General features: G+C 42.5%; 1 protein-coding gene and 1 long non-coding RNA gene across 3 annotated transcripts; one reads left to right on the plus strand and one right to left on the minus strand.

Annotated features, from left to right (window-relative positions):
• Nucleotides 1-3,304: 3,304 nt before the first annotated feature.
• On the minus strand, nt 3,305-11,113 carry LOC115370925 (uncharacterized). Of its 2 annotated transcripts, none has more exons than XR_003929310.1 (4): nt 11,029-11,113; nt 8,547-8,668; nt 5,624-5,719; nt 3,305-5,535 (listed from the first exon to the last, which is right to left on the minus strand). It is a non-coding gene; the product is annotated as an uncharacterized LOC115370925 (long non-coding RNA). The 2 variants fall into 2 exon arrangements; XR_003929309.1 differs by having other exon boundaries at nt 5,624-5,728.
• A 1,478-nt stretch (nt 11,114-12,591) lies between these two features.
• On the plus strand, nt 12,592-22,472 carry ccdc15 (coiled-coil domain containing 15). The gene is made up of 10 exons (XM_030068020.1): nt 12,592-13,327; nt 15,776-15,928; nt 16,752-16,934; nt 18,031-18,147; nt 18,261-18,443; nt 19,602-19,712; nt 19,793-19,896; nt 20,483-20,677; nt 21,353-21,501; nt 21,606-22,472. Exons 1-10 carry the CDS (start codon nt 13,136-13,138, stop codon nt 21,653-21,655), a joined length of 1,437 nt encoding a protein of 478 aa, XP_029923880.1. The 5' UTR covers nt 12,592-13,135; the 3' UTR covers nt 21,656-22,472.
• The last annotated feature ends 1,462 nt before the right edge of the window (nt 22,473-23,934 follow it).

Consider the following 23,934-nt stretch of genomic DNA (forward strand, 5'->3'; position numbering starts at 1 on the left):
TCAAACATTTATTCTTTAAATTAAAGATATATTTTTGTAATATCAGTAGCTGTTCTAGGTTTTACTTTGGCATTAGGATTTTACACCTGGTATTAAAATGGATCAGGTATCCACATTGCATCTAGATAAAATGGATTACATTTACACCAGTTACGCATGTCTCCAGTGTCTGACTGTGATCCAGTCACACCATGACCTACTGCACATGTCACATCGGGGGGTTTAGGGACAGTCATGGTTAACATGGGTCACAAAATTGCCAGGTGCCACCTTCAAGCCAGCATGAATGTTGTCACAAAATTACAACCACCACTACCATTGATACATTTTAACCTGTTGGTGGCACGGGAGAAAAGGCCATGTTGTCACAAAAAATGGAGAGTGTTGTCATCTACCCAGCACGAACATTGTCATCAAATACCAACTAACAACCAACTAACAACTAATACCTCAAACAGATTTGAGGTATTAGTGTGCAACATTAACAATTTGACCTGTTGGTGGCACTAGGGTGAATCCAGGATACAACACTGATGATGTGTCCAAGTTAGAGCATCAGAAGATGTGTTACAAACTGAAACGCTCTGGTACAACCAGTGACATCCAGGAAAAGACTGGATGACAACAGTGAACAGGGCTGTGACATCTGGAGAGACAGTGGACGGCCAGAGAGACGGCAACCGGGTTGGGGAGGGTTGGCAACCCAAAACACATCTTCAAAAAAGGAAGAACCCAAAAATAAGCTGCAGAAACCGCAATGGAAGAATACCCTTAGGGGTGCCCGAGAAGGGGGGAGGATGAGCACCCCAACCGGATGGACCTAAGGTTAACGACTCAGGACAACGGACAAACAACATCAAGAGTACTGTGCATCTGCAGCAAGGCCTGTACGAACTCCAGGGGCTTGAAAATACACCAGCCCAGGATGAGATGCTTGACAGCGGGAGTGACGACACAGCGCAAAGAAGTAACTTCTGGTGAGACACAGGCGGATCCAGACCCGGAGGCAACCCGGGTAGACCGGATTTTGGAAGGGACTGCCAAGGGGGACATTGACTGCCGGCTGAAAACTATGTCTACCATCATAGTTAACATCGCAGCTGACCGATTTGGGACACAGGACAACAAGCCCACACCATCAGCCTATGCTCCAAACCACCGAGCAAGGAAAATCCAGCTTCTCAGGGAAGAACTCAAATCCCTCAAGAGGCAGTTTAAGAAGGCTGGAGAAGTTGAGAAGGATGGCCTTAAAGATCTTTGGGCAATCCTTAGGAGGCAGCTCCAGCTCCAAGCATCTCCTCGATCAGAAGAAGACCGGCCGCCTGACCTGCTCCAGAGGCATCATCAACAACCACCTCAAATGCACCTACAGTGACAGCAGGAGAGACCACCCACTGGGTCCATGTAAGATCCTGATAACACCATCAGAGCCGTTATGATGGTGAGCAGGGTGAGATCAAGCTCAGTGCCAGGACCCAGCAGAGTGCCCTATAAGGTCTATAAGAGCTGCCTGAAACTACTCCACCTGCTTTGGAAGGCCCTGAAGGTGATTTGGAGGAGAGGGATACTCATACCAAAGTTAACAATAATTTGACCTTTTGGTGGCACTAGAGGGAAGGTTATAGGTTCACCGAAATGGGCTGCTTTCATTCTCTAGGCATGAATGTTGCAACCAAAATTTGTAGTGATGCAAATAAATTTGGAAATTAACCCTCTGGTCCCAAAAAAAACGCCTTGTAACCCACACCAGCATTGTGGTTGAATCACTCCAGATCACTGTTTGTAAAAGTGGAAGTGTTAACTCTTCTTTGATCAATGATGCCAACTGAGTATGAGAGAGGGCAACACAAAGTTCAAGACACAGCACTGAAAATTGTTTCTTTGACGCAAACCACAATCGACCCATAATGAATGACATGGAGACTTGACTGAGATAATTGGTGGAGAGAGGATAAGCAACAGAACCATGAACTCTGAGGAATCACAAAACATGTGGAGCTCCTTGATGATGGTCAAAGTATCAAGACAGGTTGGAAGAAGTGTCAATCTCAGGTAGGTGTCATAGCTCACTTTTCCAGGTGAGTTAGGTGATTAGCCTTCTTGGATGGGAGCATCCCAGCCTTTCTCCATTCACCAGTGGTCTTGTACAATCACCTTACCCCTGCTGAGAAAGGGGAACAGATAGCCCAGTGGATCATACTGACCGGCCAGTGTTTCATTGATCAGCTGCATTGTGAGGACAGGAGTTTCGGGTGCAGACTAATTTATTATGGTATCCTTGTACATCAGTGTCAAAGTTCTACCATAATCCTGTTGTGGGCTCTTCTGGATCAGTGGGAGTTTGAGACAACCGTAATTCAGCAGATTCTAATCTGGATGCAGGTGGAAACTGTTCGATCACTGCAGGGAAGTTACTTGCCCATTGACAAATCTCAGTTCCCCAAGTTGAAAGGAAAGATCTCAGGTCTTCCACCAGGGTATGGCCTTGATCTACTCTGGGCACACTGTGCAAACAAATGTCCATATTGCAAGACTGTCCAATGCAGTCGTGGATTTCTGAAACTCGATGGCTTCTGACATGACATTGCAAGGTATAGACTGCACAGCAAGGACTGCAAATGGCAGAACCTGCCAGTAATGTACTGATGGTTCTTCATCTTCCTTCATGTCTCTCCAGATGAACCTGAATGCTGGTTTGTCAGCAGGTAAGAGATACACCTGGTGGAACATTGGTTTTATGTCTCCAGTAACTACTACCTGTTGTTGCCTTAACACCGAGCAGGGACAGCCCAGGAGTGGATCCAGGTGAGAGGTGATCATTAAAGGCTTGGTGTTGGTATGAGCAGTTCAATACAAGCTGATGTTTACCCGTGTGCTGATGAACATTATGATGGGGAGAAACCAAGATTCAGAAGTGGGATGTTCAGAGCCTGGGTCCAATTTGGTAACAGAGCCAGCTTCAGCTGGCTTGTGAATCTCCTCATTATGGACCTCAGATGGCTCATGGACAAGTGGCATTGGTAACACCTAGGATATTTTGTAGGATATTTTGTATATTTTAGGTTTCACTTTTTAGTTTCACTGTTCAGATGGTGTTATTATGAATCCCATCAGTGTTCTGGGCAAGATACACCCATGCACCATCCAAGATGCAGATCATTACTAGGTGTAAGCGGGGTGTTTGATACTCTAGGTAAGTCTGAAACATTTGCACTTGAGAAGCTGATATTGTTGTTAGTGAATCTTCAGTGCATTTCTCTGCATAGTTAAACACATTCTCCCACATACAGACAAGGTGCCAGTATTTAGAAGTACAAAAACTTTATTTGTTTAAAGTGTTGTACAAAAGGATTTGACATAAACTCTTAAACACACATACACCTGTAGAGATGTATACTGTGTAACTGAAGGACTCCCACTGTGAAGTGCAGTAAGTAGTGGTTTTTACCACTGGTCAGCTGCCATATTGGTACACCCAAACACTGGTGGACTGGGAAAACAATCCACAGGTGACAATAAAATGAGGAGAAACTTAATATTCAAAAAAATGATATGGCATCATTGGATGTATGGTTTTATTCACTACTACTAACTTCTGTCCATATGGCTAATGATACAAGCTGAAAGAGAACAATTTATTATGTGGGTCTGTATAATGACTGGAATGACAACTGTCACTTGTGTGTTAATAGTAAAGGTAATCGAAAAATCAAACATTTATTTTTTATTTGCTTAAGTAATGTTCATAGCTCTGTGATGGACCGGCGACTGGTCCAGGTGTTTCCCCTGCCTCCCACCCAATGAGTGCTGGGATAGGCTCCAGCACCCCCCATGACTATTATGGATAAGAGGTTTGGAAAATGCATCAATGAATGAATTAATGAACATTCATAGCTAATATATTGTACTAGTAATGGGAAATCATTTAAAGGTGAAACCTTCACTTGAGGTTAACAGAGACAGTTGTAATGACTACAGTGGCTATAAACTATCACAGAGTTGGGTGTACCAATATGGTGTCGAAATAGCTCCACTTCTTACTACAATGCAGTTTTCATTTCACTGTAAAACCCAGAGGTTTCCTCAGTGTTCAGCTGAAGTGAAAATGAGAAATCAAAATCTTTCATTTTCACTTCAGCACTTGGTGCTTACATTTTCAGCACTGTACATTTTTGTACTTTGAGCAGTTGGTGCTTACATTTTCAGCACTCTGTAAACTTGCAATTTGAGCACGGTGCTCGTTCGTGCTCTGTGCTTACATTTTCAGCACTCTGTACATTGTTGTACTTAGAGCACTTTCCATTTCACTGTAAAACACTAAGGTTTCATCAATGTTCAGCTGAGGTGAAAATGAGAAATCAAAATCTTTCATTTTCACCTCAGCACTTGGTGCTTACTTTTTCAGCACTGTACATTTTTGTATTTGAACACTTGGTGCTTACATTTTCAGCACTGTACATTTTTGTATTTGAACACTTGGTGCTTACATTTTCAGCACTGTACATTTTTGTATTTGAGCACTTGGTGCTTACATTTTCAGCACTGTACATTTTTGTATTTGAACACTTGGTGCTTACATTTTCAGCATTGTACATTTTTGTATTTGAGCACTTGGTGCTTACATTTTCAGCACTGTACATTTTTGTATTTGAACACTTGGTGCTTACATTTTCAGCACTGTACATTTTTACATTTTGAGCACGGTGCTCGTTTGTGCTCTGTGCTTACATTTTCAGCACTGTACATTTTTACATTTTGAGCACGGTGCTCGTTCGTGCTCTGTGCTTACATTTTCAGCACTCTGTACATTTTTACATTTTAAGCACGGTGCTCGTTCGTGCTCTGTGCTTACATTTTCAGCACTCTGTACATTTTTACATTTTGAGCACGGTGCTCGTTCGTGCTCTGTGCTTACATTTTCAGCACTCTGTACATTTTTACATTTTAAGCACGGTGCTCGTTCGTGCTCTGTGCTTACATTTTCAGCACTCTGTACATTTTTACATTTTGAGCACAGTGCTCGTTCGTGCTCTGTGCTTACATTTTCAGCACTCTGTACATTTTTACATTTTAAGCACGGTGCTCGTTCGTGCTCTGTGCTTACATTTTCAGCACTCTGTACATTGTTGTACTTGGAGCACTTTTCATTTCACTGTAAAACCCTGAGGTTTCATCAGTGTTCAGCTGAAGTGAAAATGAGAAATCAAAATCTTTCATTTTCACCTCAGCACTTGGTGCTTACATTTTCAGCACTGTACATTTTTGTACTTTGAGCAGTTAGTGCTTACATTTTCAGCACTCTGTACATTTTTACATTTTGAGCACGGTGCTCGTTCCTGCTCTGTGCTTACATTTTCAACACTCTGTACATTTTTAGTGTTCTGTGCATTCAGAGCTTAGCTATGTTTGCTGAATGGTACTGTTGACCTCCAGGTTGTAAAAGGGATTTCTCATGTTGGTGCTATAATAATGATCCAGCTTGCTTTCATCAAGATGTTGTTGTAGTTGTCTGTGTGGGTCTGGTCTGGTCATGGTCTGTGGAAGATATTTTCAGCATTTAGTTAGAACTTGAAGAACATTATTAGTCTATGCAATATAAACAGATAGTGAAATGCAATCTTACTGTAAGCTGGGAGGTTTTGCTCCAGTCTAGAAGTCTAAACCCTCCTCCTTACTGTGGTAGTGAAGGATATTGTTTGCTGGACGCTTCAGTCTCTCCCTGTAATGTCTGGAAAACATTTGAACTTGTATGAGAAAATCAATTAAAATTAAAACTGCAAGTTCACCTCTGATCAATTAACACCATATAATCTGCTGAACAGTGTATTGCACACCAGGGTGTGCAATTTCTAATTCTGATCATTTATCATAATTTAATCTTTTTTTTTTTTTTTTTTTAAGCCAAGAAAACAGAGTTAATATCTGTGTCATCATCAACTAGAATACTTATAGATAGATATATAGATTTACTTTATTGATCCCAAACTGGGAAATTTTTAAATTCTTATTTCCTGCAGGGTTGTGTTTGTCACCTATCTTATGTAGACTGTACAAAAAATAATTCCTGTACTTTATTGAAACTCTGCAACAACCACATTTTCGATGAGCTTCAGAGCATCCTCAGTGACAGCTCACAGGAGTGCTGCTGCTGTGATTGTAAACTCAGATCAAACTGGTTTAAATGGTCCTGTGTACATGCAGCTATCACTATTTTCAACCGTGAGCCGGGCTGTGCCTCTTGGCTTTTTTTGTTTGTTTGTGCAATACTTATATTTTACTTTTATGATTTCTGTTGTTGTGGGTGAATTTTGACCAATTTAATTTGCTACTATGGATAAAAGAGTTAAACTTGACATGATGAGCTTTAATTTCAACAAGTCCTCCAGTCCTTACAACCACAAAGGTTTGTTCCTACCCTCTAATACGACCCGCTGGATTATGGGTCTGTGATTGTTGTCTGAACTCTGCACAATGTGTGTTTTTATAATGTATGCATACATTCACTATATGGACAAAAGTACTGGGCTCAGCTGGGCACACCTCTTAATCAATTCAGGTGTTTGACTCAGTCCCATTGCCACAGGTGTATAAAATCCAGCAGCTAGCCATGCAGTCTGTAAGCGGGATTATTGCAAAGTGGAAGCGTTTAGGAACCGCAGCGACTTGGCCACCAGGGGGCGGCACCACGTAAAGTTACAGAGCGGGGTCGCCGAGCGCCGAGGATCATAGTGCGTAAAAGAGTCCGACGCTCTGCCTCCTCAGTACCTGCAGAGCTCCAAACCTCCTCTGGCATCAACATCAGCACAGAAACTGAGCGCCGGGAGCTTCATGGCCGAGCGGCCGCACGCCAGCCTCACATCACCGAGCACGACGCCGAGCGGCCTCACATCACTGAACATGACGCCGAGCGGCAGAAGAAGCGGCGTAAAGCACGCTGCCGCCAGACTCTGGAGCGGCAGAAATGTGTTCTGTGGAGCGACCAATCAGGCTCCTCTATGAGCACGTTTACATGCACACCTTATTCCTGTATTAACCGGAATATTTGCAATATTCCGGTTGCGCACGTGTCATGTAAACACGCACTGAGCCAGATTAAGGTCATATTCCAGTTGGAGAGAATTCCGAATAAGCCCCCTGGAATATTCCTGTTCCAACCGGAATATTGGGGCATGTAACCACCTTAGTCGGAAAACTCCCCGAACCGGAATATTCAGTCACGACTGCGCATGCTCGACTCACAAGGAATTTGGCGTCTTTGTTGCTATGGTTACCTGTAAGCGGGGAAAACGGCATGGCAAACAGCAGCAAGAGCCAGGAGACTGCAGTCCACCTTCAGCTAATAAAAGACTTAAATATCACGGAGGATATCGATGGGAGAAAACATAGAAATAGCGACAGAAGAAGAAGAAAAAGAAGACGACGATGAGGAAGAAGACTTCTTCGTCTGTATTTCCGGCAGACCAAACGCCTATACGTGTGCTGCTGCCCCCCGCGGCTGAGTGTCGCATTACGTCAGAGAGTGGAATACGCCGAAACACGGGGGCATGCTAAGTAACATGTAAACGGAATATTCCAGTTGCCACGGCGCAGTTACCTTAGGAATATTGAGCCGAACCGGAATATGGTGTGCATGTAAACGTACTCTATGTGGCGGTCTGATGGAGGAGTCTGGGTTTGGGGAACGCCAGGAGAACGTTCCCTGCCTGACCACATTGTGCCGACTGTAAAATGTTAATCAGTCAGATGTAGAGTTCTCATATTCTGCCCGAACCCGACCCGACGGGTCGGGCCTAAAATTTACGTGAATTGGGCGGGTCGGGTCGGGCTTCGGGTTCTGTGGGGGATTTTTTTTTTTTTAAATAAAAAAATAGAATTATGTGTTGTGTTATTGATTATGACATTTCATTTTTATGTGACTGGTGGAGAGAGTGAGAGACTGGATTGGATTTGGAGGCTAAACTTTCAGTGACAGACAGACAACCAGCTGTGCGAGCGCAGCGCAAACAAGTGAGAGAGTTGCAGCAGTATCCCGCTGTGCTGGCAGACTCGGCAGCAGGGACGGTTTTTGCTATGGGCAGTGCAACTGCCCAGGGCGCAATCTACTTGGGGGCGCACGAGAAAAAAAAAAAAATCTCTAGTTTTCTAGACTACCGTATTGACCCGCACATGCCGCGGCACCATCAGTCGGCATAAGGCGGGCCAGCCGCGGCACATCAGTCGGCATCAGGCTGGCCGGCCGCCACACTGTCCGGTACCGCGCCCACCCGTCAGGTCTGCCGGATCTGACAGGTGAGCTGCCTGATGCTGGCCAGTGCCGCGGCCGGCCCGCCTGATACCGACTGATGGTGCCCCGGTGCCGCGGCCGACCGGCTCTGCTAAATAATGGCAAATTTGGCGATTTTTTTTTTTTTTCGGGCTTTATCGGGCTGTCGGGCCTAAAGTTTGGCTAATTAGTCGGGTCGGGTCGGGCCTCGGGCTGGCCCAGTCGGGGTCGGGTCGGGTCTTAATTTTCAGGCCCGATGAGAAGTCTAGTCAGATGATCTCACCGCCAGTCTGCAGGTTTTGGGTCGGTCAGGGACTCCAGAGAGCTGGTCCTGGTCATGGGATGCTCGAAACTATTGCCTGCGCCCGGCTGCAGGTTCCCCGTGTTCGCAGCCATCACTGACGCCTGTTAGAACAAAACATCTTGATGAGAAACAGCAGACTTTAGAAACACACACAAGCAACAGAAACCTCCCCGACACAGAAACATGATGCCCGTGTCAGTGTGTGACTGTCAGATTATTTGCTTTTTTTCTAATCCCATTTGAATTTCTTGTTTTTTTTTTTTTAAGGTCTTTGAAAGGTCTAGAGGGTCTGTAAGTCTTTGGAGAGGGCGGGGCAGTCTGTTGGAATTTCTGAAATGGAATTTCTATGTGTGTGTGTGTGTGTGTGTGTGTGAGCTTAAGGTGGAATAAAATAAAGAAACATTTTTTGGGGGGGTGGTTTCTCCTTGGACTTTCCTGAACTCACACAGTGCTGTGGATTCTGGTTGTGCCCAGATCACAGAAACACCAAATTAGAGTTTGATTAATCAGCACCAACAGGACATTTTCCAAACTCTGAGTAATGGAGGAACTCGGCCACAATGGTGACCGAAGCAGGTAGGAACTAAAAGGACCAGAACCAGAACCCCACACAAACATGACTTCAGGCAAAGGGGACATGAATAAGTCACTTGTTCACATACGAACAAACATATGAGTAACATAAAAATAAAATAGGTTAAGTGCTGTAAATGATCATGAAATAATTGTGTATAGACATAATAATTCATTTAATTCTGCAAAAGTCCAAAACAAGACTACTTTATTGTAAATGCAAAATTCATAAAAATGGAAATTTGTCTTTGGCTCTGGCATGAAGACAGCAAGACAACATATAAGACAGGACATTTTAAAACATCACAATAATAAAATTAATAGGACAGAGAATAAAAGAGTGAAGCAACACATCCCACTGAAGTCCAATTGTGTTCTAAAATAGAAAATAAATTATAGCTGCTGTGCAGCAATGGTCGAGGCCCGGCAATTTTAGGCAATTCTGAGCAACAAGTAGAGAATAGGAAGATGAAAAGAAAGGAGGCATTTTAATGTGCATTTTGCATCAGTTGAGACTCACAATTTCTGGCATGAAGGACAATGCTTTATCTCACTGAGCTAATTGGCAAGTGTCAATTCATGTGAGGCTTCACAAATTGACTAAGCCAGTCACATGACAGCAGCCGCCTATGCATGGAAAGGCAGATTTCAAACCACTGTAAAAAAAAAAAATAAATAAATAATAATAATAATAATAATCACGCATGCATCTAGACAGCATGGAGATGTTGGTAATTAGTTTTTAACAATGATTGATTTGCTCCATAAGTGAAAAACTGATGTTTAAGTGTTAAGTGTACAAAGGTTTCATTGGTATTGGGGCTACATTTTGATGAAAGTTGCAAAGTTGTAGCATGCATGGTTGATTTATTATACATTTTCAAAGTTTTGAAATTTACAGTCTTGCTGTAGTGCCACCATCAGGACTATTGGCTTGTGTTTGCAGCTGAGGAAATCTGGCATGGGACTGGACCTTTGTGCAAAGTTTGGTGGGTTTTGGCACATGGGAATGTTGTACAAGCTGAGGCTTGAACTCACAATCTTTGACACCGAGGCCTGGCCTCTATCTCACTGAGCTAAAACTTCACATGCAGCTTCACAAACTGACTGAGCCAATCACTGACCTGCAGGACAGCAGCCAGCCATGCATGGAAAGGCAAATTTTAAACAGCTGTCAAAAATTCAGTTATAAAGACAAAAATCTGAAAATGCACATATTGCATCTAGACAGCATGGAGATGATTTATTTATTTTATTTTATTTTTTATTTTTGACTTTATTTGATCAGGGACAGTACACATTAATTAACAACTGCAACAGCTGTAAATGTGTCAGTGTTAGCCAAAGCTAATTTTCAATGATCATTTGTTTTTAACATTGACAATGGTTTTCTCTCTATCTCTGCTGAAATCGCTCAGAAAAACAAGAGCAATGGGAGCTGCCTCATCTTTTGCCACATTATCTGACACAGACAGCAGGTTTTCAGGATTATAAAGGTAAGACCGCATTTAATTTGTTGTTCTATTAGCTTACCCAGCTGGGGTGGCACAGCCTGTGTTTATGGTGGCAGCTGCAAACCCCTGGCACCCTGCTGGATCCGCCCCTGAGATATTTTAACTGCGTCATTTCTGCTGCACACTGAAGTACTTCTGTCTTTCCCTGCCAAATCCACCTTTAATATAAACAACTGCTGTCATCAGTTTGTATTTGTTCTGTTTGATTAGTTTTAGTTGTAATGCATGTATAAAAGCGATTCAGTTCTGTCATTAAAACATGATTTGAGTTCAGGATCTGTGATTTATGCTGAAGGAGGGCAGCTTCAAACCTAAACCTAAAACTGAGCATTTAGCTCGATATCAGACATGATGAAGAAGAAAAATCTCCTCACCTGATTCTGTTTTCTGACAAATAACTTCATCCAAAGTGTCAAGTAAATTTTCCACTCCGTCTAACTTTCGATTCCTGGTTGGGTACAGTCGGGTACAGCGGTGTGTGTGGGTGTGGGTGGGGGGTTGGGCTCCCTGTTTGCGATCTGATTGGCCGCCTTGTGTGCCCCCCTAATTTCCATTGGCTCTTACGGTTGTCAATCATTGTGTGACTCCAAAGCCAGAAAACAGGGAAGCGAGCAGAACAAAGCAGGAATGAACAGGCCCCACTTGGATTTTTCCATTAAAAAACAAAACAAAAAACTATCGCTTAAGAACAGAGGAGGGCGTGCGCCTCCTTCTTGCCAAATGAAATTTCACAAAACTGTAATTCTTGTGGCCATGAAGGTGGTCATATTGGTTTTTAGGTTATTTTTTATCTATCTACCATTCACTGGTCTTGGGAGACACTTTTCGTTCTTCCATGTTTTTTTCTAACATGTTTGAATGACATTAAAAATATCTGAATCTGAAGGAATTGCAACAATAAATGCAGTTTCTTCCTCATAAAACAAAAAAAGCAACCAAAACAATGAATGTATGTAATATTTTTCATGTCTGTAAGTGAGTTTATTGTCATGCACTCGCGTTTTTTTTGTTGTTGTTTTTTTTTTTTTTTTATTTTGTGGCCTATCTTTTTATTTCATTTGTGCTGTATGTCTCTCTGCTACTCCTTGTTTTATTGTTTTAATGCTTTATATATTTGTAAGCAATGGTTTATTTGTTCGAGTGTTGACATAAAGATTAAAAAAAGGCCTTGTTAGGAGATAAAAGTAAAGTTATAATCATTTGACTTGATTTATGAATGTCTCTTCAGCTAATGCCGCTCAAGAAATAAAATAAATCCCTTAAAAGATGAGATTAGGAACCCTTTTCGGAAAGTGTAGGTGAAGTAATAATAATATTTTTTTATAATCACTTTTCTTTACACAACACAGACCAACAGCGATATAAGCTATATATTTAAAGTATTATGAGCCAGGTGGAGCTGCAGGGTGTGATGGCTGCTCATTAAATGATTTGTAATAAATAAATGTCAGTTTTATTTTTAAAAAGGGGATATAGGCTACTGGTATTGAGAGCTTTTTGCTTCGAAATGCAGCATCAGGAAGTCCGGATTAGGATCAAGAAGTCAGCAGCACAGCGAGAGAGGAAGAGCAGGGTCTCAGCTGAGGTTTCCAAAATGAATAGTGATGACTATACTGAAGTTTATCCCATATTAGATTTTTTTTTTACCCAAATACAGAGCAACTCAGAATTAATAAAACTGGTATCCAACAGGGCCAAGTGTTAGTTTGTTAGGAGAATGCTGCCCTGCGTTCCAAATCGCATACTTATACTTTTTACTTTTAGTATGTACTGCAGCTGCCCTTACGAAGTATGTAGTTTAGTATGTATTGGGACATAATTATTTTTTTCCCTACTAAATAGTATGGTAGTACGAGTATTGGAACGCAGGGCTGGTATCGGGAGCAGGAGAGGAGGGCGGAGCTTCTGGATCTCAGGTGAGGTGATAAATACAGAATCAACTCAGAGCTGCAGAGCGGGTTTACAAATGGACAGGTTATAAATTAATGACAGTTTTTAGTTTTAAAACAGACGAAACGGGTATTTAGAGCCGTGTGCTCTGACAAGCATCGCTGCAAACACAATGTTAGGAGCAGGAGAGCCGCAGCACACAGGTGACACACAGGGACTCAGGTGTGTCGTGCAACAGGTGCGCATCTGCTGCTGTCCTGTGGGGGGCGCTGTTGCACCAAAGAGCTGTTTTTGTCAACCGCCACAACAACAAGAAGAAGTAGGAGGAGGCAGAAAAGGCGTTCGTACAGATTCATACAAACTGAAGTTTTCTGTTGTTTTGTCCGCGTCGCTTCGTTCATGATACCACCAGCCCCTCGGTCTCAGCCGGTCGCCACACTCTTTCTAATGCATTACAACCCCGTTTGGATCCAGGAGGACTTTTCTCACTGGTAACTAGTTAGCTAAGTTAGCTAAGTTAGCGGTTAGCAGGCGGCGTACGTTACGCTACGTTACGTGACGTCACGTTGCCCCGGGCAGCGCGGCGGCAGGATGCTGCAGGTGAATCCCGGACAGGTGTTCGGGAAGGGAACCAGCAGGACCAAGGCCTCCGTCAGACAGAGCCGGGCTAACCCGGCCTCCCGACCCGGCAGCGCAAACAGAGTGCTGGGCGAGAGGAACCAGGCGGTGGCGGCGGTGGGAGCCTGGGTGGAGGGCGGACGGGAGCTGGAGGAGCATCCGGCGGTGAGTGCTGCGGCTCGGCTCGGCTCGGCTCGGCTGGGCTCGGCTCGGCTCGGCTCGTTAGCATCGTCCTAACATAAACATTAGACATCTTATTTTAAACATGTTAAACAACTCAGGCTCATTATGATGCTGTGTTATCATGATGGGCATGCCCTGGTTATTTGATATGGATTACATTATCAAGAAACAAACTTTTCTGTCAGGGATGCTAAAGGGATAGTACACCCATTTTGAAAAACGTCATGTTCTCTCGCCTCCCTGCTGCCTGTTATGTTGTGGTGCTGTCTACATGTCATTATTGTCTCTGATGGCTTGATGCTCCAAATGCTAACTGTTAGCCTCCTGCCATTGAAGTGGATTTCCCCCTTGGCTGAGATTTTTAATTAATAAACCTGGCCGGGGCGCTAACCTGTTGAATTAAGGCCGTGGTTTGAACCCCTGTCCTGCAGATTGTTTTGTGTGTCCGCTCTGTTTTTGCACACCTGATCTAGTTAACTAACCCTAACCCTAACATGCACATTCTGTTCAGGTAGATCTGTTTCAACCAATCAGCAAGAAGCCCGTAACCCTTGGAGTGTTTGTTGAACCATCTAACAGGAAAAAAAAAAAAAAAAAGAAGAAATTAAGTAATTCTTATCATCTATGAATTTTGTTTTGCATTGTATTTGATACATCTGATACATCATAGTAGCAGTTTTTTGTAATTTCAAACATGACTTTTTCCCACATTGTATGTCACACATGTTCTGTATCTTCTCCATTAAAGCCACATCAGCCCTACATTACATCACCTTCACTTTTTCAAAATTGGCAAAAAATATTCATTCAAAGTGAATAAGTGGGTCACTGATTGACGGCTTTCATTTTGGCATGTATCAAATTATGTACATCAGGTTTTTTAGGGGGAAAAAAATATCACACTGATCATGCAGAGGTGTCAGAAACTCATGCATCAAATGTGATTCGCTTGGCATCACAGGGTTAAATGGATCAGGTGTGAGAGAGTAGAGCTGGAACAGAAAGCTGCAGGACAGAGGCTCCTTCAGGACCGGGTTGTGGCCCCTGGAGTAAGACATAAATGGGACGGAGGGGAGGCAAAACCATTCAGAAAAATGAAAACTGCACTGAATTTTTCCACATGTGGCACCAGTTTGAGCTCACACGCTACTTGATGGCGTCTTTCTCTTCCTTCTTTATATGTTCCTTGGTTTTGGGGCTCAGTTATAGAAAAATATCTAGCAGACAGGGAAAGCTTGGTCACTGACATGGCCTCTGAACTCTGCCACAAGAGGGCAGTTTTACATAATGCTTCACCTAGAAACCCCCCCACCACCCACCGCAACACAGAGTGAGATAACTCAGTCCAGCTTCTTAGACACAGCAACTGATGGATGAATTGTTAGATTCTGACAGAGGTGTAAAAGTCAGGGAAAAGATGTTGCCTCAGGTGCATTGCACATGCCTTGTGTCTTGAGTTTGTTATAAAATCAAAAGAAAATGAGTTTAAAGAAAGGTTTAGTTTATCTGTTTTTTAGAGATCAACCGAGAGTGGATTTTTACAGGCCGATATAATCATGATACAAGGAGCCCATGAAGTTCCCCTGATACCCATAGTTTGTAAAAAAAAAAAAAGTCCTGTGAGCGCAGATTAATCAGTTGATTTCTGCTCTTTATCTCATCAGGTGTGTAAAGAGGTCATGCAACAGATGAAATGATGAACTTATAGAGCGGCCTGACTGTAAGGGTCTGAATTTGTCTTGTTTTGTCTGCATTGGATTCCCCATCATGTCAAGATATTTAATGGTCATAACCAGTAACCACTCCTGACACAGGTGCTGACATATTTCAACACATCGTCTTCAGTCATATCTGATAATATCTGATGAAGATTCACCAGTCATGTCAGCTGTCACAATATGTCATAGATATTACCAGTAACCAGACAGGCCATAAGTTATTTTTGTTTCCAGGATTTTATCTAAACAGGGTTTCATCATACTGTGCATGGGCTCCCTGCTCCTGTCAGGTAATGATATTTTACAAATGACAAATATCCATATCCAAAGGGCAGTAAAGGGTGTTGGTAGCCCGTTGTAGTAGATCAGCAAAACTATTTGAGTTTTTGTAGGGGCCGCTGTACATTTATTTCCATAATTTGTTCAAGAATTATTTTCATGTCACGTGGCTGTTTTTTTTTTTTTTTTTTTTTTTTTTTTTTTTTTTTTTTTTCCCTGATGGAACTTTTTAAATCTTTCTCTGACATGAATCAGTCAGTCAGTCAATGAATGAATCCATTCATTTATAACAAACCCATCATATACACAACAAACTTAATATCTTCTCTTTATTCCGCTCATTCTCAAATAAAGGTTTTGCATTACATAAAAGCAACGTCACAGTTACTTTCCAGCTGTGATTTCCAAACAGTGTGTTCATGTCTTGTTCCAGGTTCGAGCGTCGCTCACTGAGGAGCTGCAGGCAGAGAAGAGGAGGGAGGATGAGGAGGGTCTGCGGAGGTTTCAGGACACGGTGCGCTGCCGTGTGGCTCATCAGGCCCAACTCAGCAAGAAGAGGCAGCAGCTGCAGAAAACATACAAACAGGTAAAAGAACCATACCTGCACTGACAGTGGAGAGCTGAAGATCAAATTACTAACAAAATAATGTGTTTGGGAAAGCAGCAGTTTGGGTAGAATATTGAATATTGTACAGCATCAACAACTGCTTTGCTGCAAACAGCTAACTGATGTTTTTTTTTTTTTTTTTCCTAATTTTCACATCATTTGTTTATAAATCTTTTTAATGTTTTTAAACTGATTTCCTGCTCATTACTTGCTCAAATGAATTTTAAAACCTGAATACATTCACTTGGTTTCTTCCAAAAACATGGAGGAAAAAGGCAATCAGCAAACAAACAAACAAAAAAAAACATGTAAAACATTAGCCAAAAAAAGATAAGCCAAGACAATTACCACAAAATTGCTAAATCAAATAATACAAGAAAACTGTATTTACACTTATTCAGTTTAAATATTTAAATGTCAAATCAGGGGTTCTGGATTGATGTCACATTTCTTGTGTTTAACACAAAGATTTAAATAAGATTAATTCACTGCCCTTTAAAGAATTATTACACTCTAAACACATTACTGACAAATTACGTTTGATATTTAGAATATTTTCAAAGTAGTAACTCATATAACAGAGCACACAACCCAAAGAAACACCAGGGGCAAAATAATGAAAATATTTTGGAAAAATCTATTTAATTGCACGCCTCATCTTTTTTTTTTCCTTAATTTATGTGAGTGTTACATGACCACAGAAGTGATTTATTCCATGCTTGCGCGTTTAGTGTAAATTTTAAATCTGACAGTTACAGAAGCTGCTGTACCTGAATCCTGTGTTATCTCTTGGTGTGCTCAGGTGGAGTCTGACAGGAGGTTTCTGCAGCGGTTTGGAGACTCAGCCCAGCGACCGTCTGCCGATGACGGGCCGACCCCCTGCTGGCCCTGCAGGGAGCCGGACGTTTCCCGCTCACATCCTGATGTCCGAGGCGTGCACAGGAGCGCCGGCCGTCACAGGCTGAAGGAGCAGAGGTGTCAGCAGGTGAGGGGTGGAAGCCAGCAGGGCAACAACGAAACAAAAACGAAACAAAAATTAAACTAACAAATAAAAAGAGTTGAAAATGGCAGGAGTAGACAAATGAAAACACAGGTCTTGACATCAGTTAGGAAAAAAAGAGACTCATGGGCAAATTTTATTTTCGAAGTTCAGCATCAAAACTGTTGAAACTGTTCATATTCTATTTTTTATCCTTGTTTATAGTGTATATATTGCTTGCTGCTATTTATCATCTGTTTATACTGTGAATTTGGACATTGCCCACATCTATGCACATTGTATACATCGATGCACACTGATTTTATTGGCTTTTTATCATCTATTTATCATCTGGGTGCTATTTATTTATTTATTATCTGTTCGATGCACACTGGATTTATTGGTTTTTTGCACATTGTTTTTTTGCACATTGGTACTTAGATCTTTAGATCTCGAGGGTCATCTTTATTCTTTATTCTTTATTTTTGATTTACTTATTCTTTATTTTTGATTTACTTAATCTTGTACTCTGGATACTGCTGGAAACTGAATTTCCTTCAGGATGAATAAAGTATCTATCTATCTATCTATCTATCAAAAGCGAGATACAAAGTACAATAAGCTGTAATGACTAGTGTAGATCTATATGTGTATCGTTAATAACAATAACAGTTGACACAAATAACAAGATTAAATATTGGCATTCAAACTTTTGTTTCCATGAACAAACTCCACTGAAGTGTTTTGTTGACAAAAACTGAACTAAAACCAACAAAATTCACTTGACTAAAATGTTCAATTCTATTCTGTTAATAGATTCTGCAGAGAGATGCCTGACATTAGTCTGCCGGCTACTATTATTTCTTTGATATATACAGGTTATAGCACAGATTTGTACTTTCTGGAGAGTGTTTTCAAACCAAACCAAGTCCTGTGTCCTTGAAACAAGTGTGTCAGTGTGCAGGGTGCAATGTCGCAAGTCTGTACTTTTTGATTGTTCTCGACTGACAGGACGATTGCTGTGATGCATGGTTTCCATGTGTGAGTGAGGTTATAATGTGACTGTGATTAACTGGGAGGTCTGGCTGTTGTTGTTTTCCAGGCCGGTGAAGGCGTGACACAGGTCAGACACAGACTGGCCGCCTGTCGGATGATCCCAGATGAGGAAATGCTATCAAACCTTCCTGGAGGCAAGTGGAACATTTCTGCAGCCAGAGATGTGAGTGGGTGTCTCATGTTCCCCTTTCATCAGCACATGGTTTCTATAATTGAAGCTTCTTGAGTTGAGTCAAGGTTTAATAACATAATTTTCCTCTGACCTTCCTCCAACAGAAACCTGTATCTCACATGTCAGAAACAGAGCAGGAAGTAGAGGAGGAGGAGGAGGTCCTGGAAAATGAGGAAGAGGAAGATGGGGATGATTTTCCTTTGACCAGTCAGCATGAGCGTCCCGTCGTTCAGCAGGACATGAAAGAATCCCCAGGACACCAGAATGTTGCTTTTCATCGTGCTTTGGTCCGTTTGCTGTGTTGTCGCTCATTTATCTAATTCCAAAATGTTGTCAAAACCTATAATCAGTTTGAGTATTCACCACATTAGTGCAACAGGTTTTTTTTTTCTTTCTTTCGGTCAGATGTCTGTGCAGGTTCTCAGTCATCCAGGTCGTGTTAATCCACGTAGGGCTGAATCGAGATCAGCTGGACTGTTTGTAGAGTCTTTAAATCTTTCACTTCTCATCCATTAAGCCTCTTCAGTTCCGTTTCAGTTTTATCTCACAGATTCAAACCGTAGGCTTGTAACTACCATGTCCTGTATTGTAACATCCTAATTTCATTTGGCTTCGGCTAAGGTCTGTCACACACCGGACAGTATCACAGCTGATTGAGGCTTACCAGACGGTTGGCGGTGGTTTTTCAGGTCTGTTTGAAGTTGGGTCATGTAATGTACAAACTCAGTGTCTCATCTGCACTGCTTTGATGCAAGATGGGATTCAGTCACTCGGTAGCTCGCCAAATGTCCAGCAGCATTTGGTCGTGCAGTGTGCCTCTGGCCTAACTGGTGAATTTTGCGATGTAACATTTATGTCCCGATCCCGATTTGAGTCTTTCAGTATTTAGTATGTGCTAGTACTCAGTCCAGTAATTAAGATGCTTTGCAGACGCCTTGTATGACACTCGACTCTTACCGCCTGCAGGAATACTTGTATTGCTGTCGGGCTGCTTTCATTCCCATCATTGGGCAGTCATTTCAATGGCAGGCTTCTCTTCTCAGTCATGTTGTTTATTGCCACAAGCAGTGAAAAGTGATGAAATGCAGCACATGTTAAAGCAGTTATCATAAATGGGGCACAGGAGGGAAACAGTTTTTGGCCTGGATCAGGACCCGGCACTGATCTTTGCCATCCGTTTGCCACATCTCTAATAGTTTTGTCGGTATTCAGGGTTGATGTTGGCCTTTTAGGAAATATTTGGTATTAGTAAGTGAGTGTTAGACACCTGTGATAGGAAGGAGTCTTCTTTCTTATTGTAGCTACAGAAAAACTGATTTTCTTTGCATAAAGTATTCAAACCCTTTGTACAGGCTCAGTGTCTGTATTGTGGAGCATGTCCTGACTGCGTGTGTGTGTGTGTGTGTGTGTGTGTGTGTGTGTGTGTGTGTGTGTGTGTGTTTCAGGTGCACGGGAAGGTGTTGAAGGAGCTCGACCAGTCTCACGTAGATCCTTTCTTCAGCTCAGACTCCAGAGTGCTGTGGCCTCTGGATGATCAAGAGGAACTGAGAAGACAGGTACATATCACACTGTATTTTCCATTTTATTTGGACAGAGCTCCTGACCTGTTAAGCCACGTGTGTTCATCTCTGTTCAGCATCAGTCTCAGTTCCTGAAGCATCGCCGTCTGTACATGGACATCGAGAGAGAGCAAGTCAAGTACAACAAGCAGCAGAGGCAGCATCTGAAGAGAATCGCACGGTAACAGGACCACGTCATTTTGTCCTGTATCACTTCCTCATTTCCTTGCTGTGACTGTATTTGCAGTGAGGCCCTGTGCTGCTTAAAAATGCTTTGATTTGCTGCTGGTACCTGAATGCCTCACAGTTGCATGTTTGTGACACCGCAGGTCTAAACACTGAGAGGAGCCTGTCTGTGATTTTAATGGTGTATCTACAAAATATACATACTTCACACTTCTGCTAATCTTTTCTTCTATTATATTGCCAATGGGACTATCTCACCCAAACTTGGTATGTTCCTTTGTCATACACATCATACAGTCTAACCTGGGTCAAGTTCAGTCTCTAAATGTCACTATGGAAAAGTTGGAGGGTCGATATCTACTCCATTAGAGTCATGTTTAGTGATTGTCCCATGTGAACTTCTCCTTCTGCTCAGCAAAGATGTGTCAGTACGATGAAGTGGACATTACAAAATAATGGCACATATACCCTTTTGCTGTTGACAGATTATGTAAAATATGATGCCTGCAAATTGTGTGTTATTATATAAAGAAGACCCTAATGAAATACTAATTTCAAATTTTTCTTTACCTTCGCTGAAGGATTAAAACAGAAAAAGAACGGATACGACTGGAGGAAGAACGGAAGCTTGAGAATCTGCGGCAGCTCAATGAAACCCGACGTCAGATGGAGGAGAGGGAGCTTCTGATTTTGGAACGACTGAGGATCGAAGAAGAGGAGAGACTAATGGAACTGGAGAAGAGAAAACTGAAAAAGAAAGAGCAGGAACACACAAGGTATTTTATTGAGATCGTCGTGCAAAAGCTCAAGTCTGGCCTCGTGCCACCGCTTATGATGTGATGTTGATGTGGTGATGTGATGTATGATGGGGAGTGTGCACAGGGGCTTTTATTTTGATAACAGACCGGATACATTAAGCCGTTCCTGTGTCTGACTTCCTGCCTCGCTCGATCTGCTCAGTGCAGCTGTTTCCGTCAGAAATAGACTGGGTGTGTATTTTTAGTGGAGCAGAACTGAGAGCCTCTCCTGGTTCACTTCTGAAATGCTCTGTGGTGCCTCAGGAGACGCCCTGATCAGCGCTCGGCAAGCCATCGAAAATTTATCACAACTGACATTCAGAACCTCTAATCAACGTCATTTCAATTTCAATTAAAAAAAAAAAGTGTACTTTCCCCACTGTGTGTGTGTTCATGTAGCGTTCTGTTAAAAACATACTACTGTGTGTGTGCAGTCATGTGACTTGGCTCCATCCAGTCAGCCACGTTGAAGCAACTTAAACCCCGAGCCGACGTACGGAGAAAAACCCCGTGTCAGCCGGTTGGACACATTTTATTTCAGGATTTATTTCAGTCAGTACAACTGCAGGTGGCTTTGGATTTAAAAACTCTAAAATCTGGTCTTGTGAAACCCGCAGAGCCCATGGCTAACAGGTGAACTGTAATCCTACGCAGGTTCATCGAGGCTCTGCGAGCAAAGATGAAGGAGCGATTGTCTCAGGAGAAGTCGGAGCTGCCGCCGCTGTGCTGCTGCGGGTCGTCTTTCTGGGACTCGCATCCTGACACCTGTGCCAATAACTGCATCTTCCACAACAACCCCAAAGGTACCAGCAGCACCCAGCAGAGGTTTAGACGGAGCAGCTCAATGACAACGAGCTGAACGTCATGATAAGACGTCACATTAACAATATTTCTTGTCTTTTCACAGCGTACGCTCAGGCTTTACATTCTGCACTGCTGACCTTGGAGTTACATTAGAGGTCGGGGGAGGACACCCACAGGATGAACCCTGGAAAAGAGAGTTTTTTTCACGTGAAGTCCAGCCAAGGCAGAAGCAGATGTTTCACACTCCTGAACACGCAACTGTCATGACATCTGCTTACAGAAGTGGAAAAAAAACTTTGTCATATTTAAAAGGGAAATCCACTTTTGAATACACTTCCACACTGTTAATTTGTTCTCTCTTTTTTTAGTGTGACCCGATGACCTGAAGAGGGAGTGCACATACATTTTATGATTTTATGATTTTACGATTTCATGTGTTGAAAAGGCAGCCCTGAAAGTGAAACTAACTTTTTTTTTTTTTACATATTTGCGTCTTACACTTCTTATAAAAAGTGAAAAAAGTGCCTTTGTGCTTTATGCTGAGGATAGGTGTTTATTTGTCATTTAGTAATTATTTTATTCCATATTTTAAAAATCAGAATCACCTTATATCCAGTCTGTTTAATTATAATTTGTGCCATTTTTTCATGTACTGTGAATATTTTTACGTGGAGGCCATGAAATATTAGTTCTCATTTTTTAACATCGGGATGATTCGGTGAATTAAAAGATTTTAATCGTTTATCTGTGACCAGTGTTTCTGTTTTCCATCTTTCTGTTATCTTGATATCTAAACTACCAGGCAGCTGAGGTAAAAAATAACAATAATAATAATAATAAATTTACAGTGCAGGGCTTTGTTTTGTTTGTACCTACAAGACAAGAATAAACATTTAGCAGCTCTGTTTTAACAGTTTTTTTTCCTTGATTCTGAAATGCTGAAAGATGACAAATAAATAAACAATCCTTTGGTAAACAGTAGAGTTTACTCTTTTTAATCTTTTTGGTCATTGGCAGTGAACAGATGACTGTGTTTCACAGTATTAAAGTGGAAGTGTAGCCTTAAACTTGGGCAGCTGGCTTATTTATTCATGTGTTCACAGCGTGTAAAGTTTCTCTGGTTTCTGCAACACGGCCCTGGGAAGGAGCTCAGTGCCACTCTGACCCATAACCAACCCTCCTGCCAGGTTTCATGATGTTGTATTGGACTTAGTTTTGATACCAAGAAAAGTATAGGCTATTAGGCTATCTGTATCTATTTAAATATCTATTTATCTCTCTATCTGCCTATATACACTAAATGGACAGAAGTACTGGGCCACGGCTCTTGATCAGTGAGTTCAGGTGTTTCCTTCAGTCCCGATGTCACAGGTGTATAACCAGGGGTGCCGTTTATGGGGGAAAAGTTAGGACAATTCCAAGGGCCCTTGCCTGACAGAGCCCCCCAAAAATAGGTAAAAACTAATATAAAATTATTCAACCATCAACTAGTAAATACATATATATATATATATATATATATATATATATATATATATTTTTTTTTTTTTTTTTTTTTTTTTTTTTTTCATGGGGCCCAAAATTCCTGGCAGCGCCCCTGTGTATAACCTCCAGCAGCAGCCATGCAGTCTGCCTTTACCAACATCAGTGACAGAGCGTCTGGTTCTAAAGAGCTCACTGAGTTCCAGCGTGCTGCTGGAATAGTGATGGAACAGGAAGCCACCGCTGATACAAGTCAGCTGCTGAAGCTTCTTCCCTCCTAGATATTCCACCATCAGCTGGAAGTGGGATTATTGCAGAGTGGAAGCGTTTAGGGACCACGCTCCTTCTCTATGTGGCGGTCTGATGGACAAGTCTGGATTTGGGGAACGCCAGGAGAACGCTCCCTGCCTGAGCGCATTGTGCCGACTGTGCAGTTTGCTGGAGGAGGGGTCACGCTGTGGGCTGGTGTTTCTGGGCTCGGCCTCGGCCCCTCAGCTCCACTGAAGGGAAATCTGAACGCTTCAGCTCACCGAGACATTTTGGACAATTCTCTGCTTCCAGCTCTGTGGGACCAGTTTGGGGAAGGAAGGCCCTTTCCTGTCCCAGCATGACTGAGCCCCAGTGCACAGAGCAGCTCCATAAAGGCGTGGCCGGCTGAGTTTGGTGTGGAAGAACTTGAGCGGCCCGCACAGAGCCCCGACCTCAACCCCATCCAACACCTTTGGGATCAACTAGAACGGAGACTGGGAGCCGGGCCCTCTGGTCCAACATCAGAGTCTGAGCTCACAAAGGCTCTTCTGGATGAACGGACAGAAACTCCCACAGACACTCCAACATCTGGCACAAACTCCCACAGACACTCCAACATCTGGCACAAACTCCCACAGACACACTCCAACATCTGGCACAAACTCCCACAGACACTCCAACATCTGGCACAAACTCCCACA

This window comes from Myripristis murdjan, chromosome 14 (genome assembly GCF_902150065.1).
Source record: "Myripristis murdjan chromosome 14, fMyrMur1.1, whole genome shotgun sequence".
In the NCBI taxonomy this organism is placed as follows: Eukaryota; Metazoa; Chordata; class Actinopteri; order Holocentriformes; family Holocentridae; genus Myripristis; species Myripristis murdjan.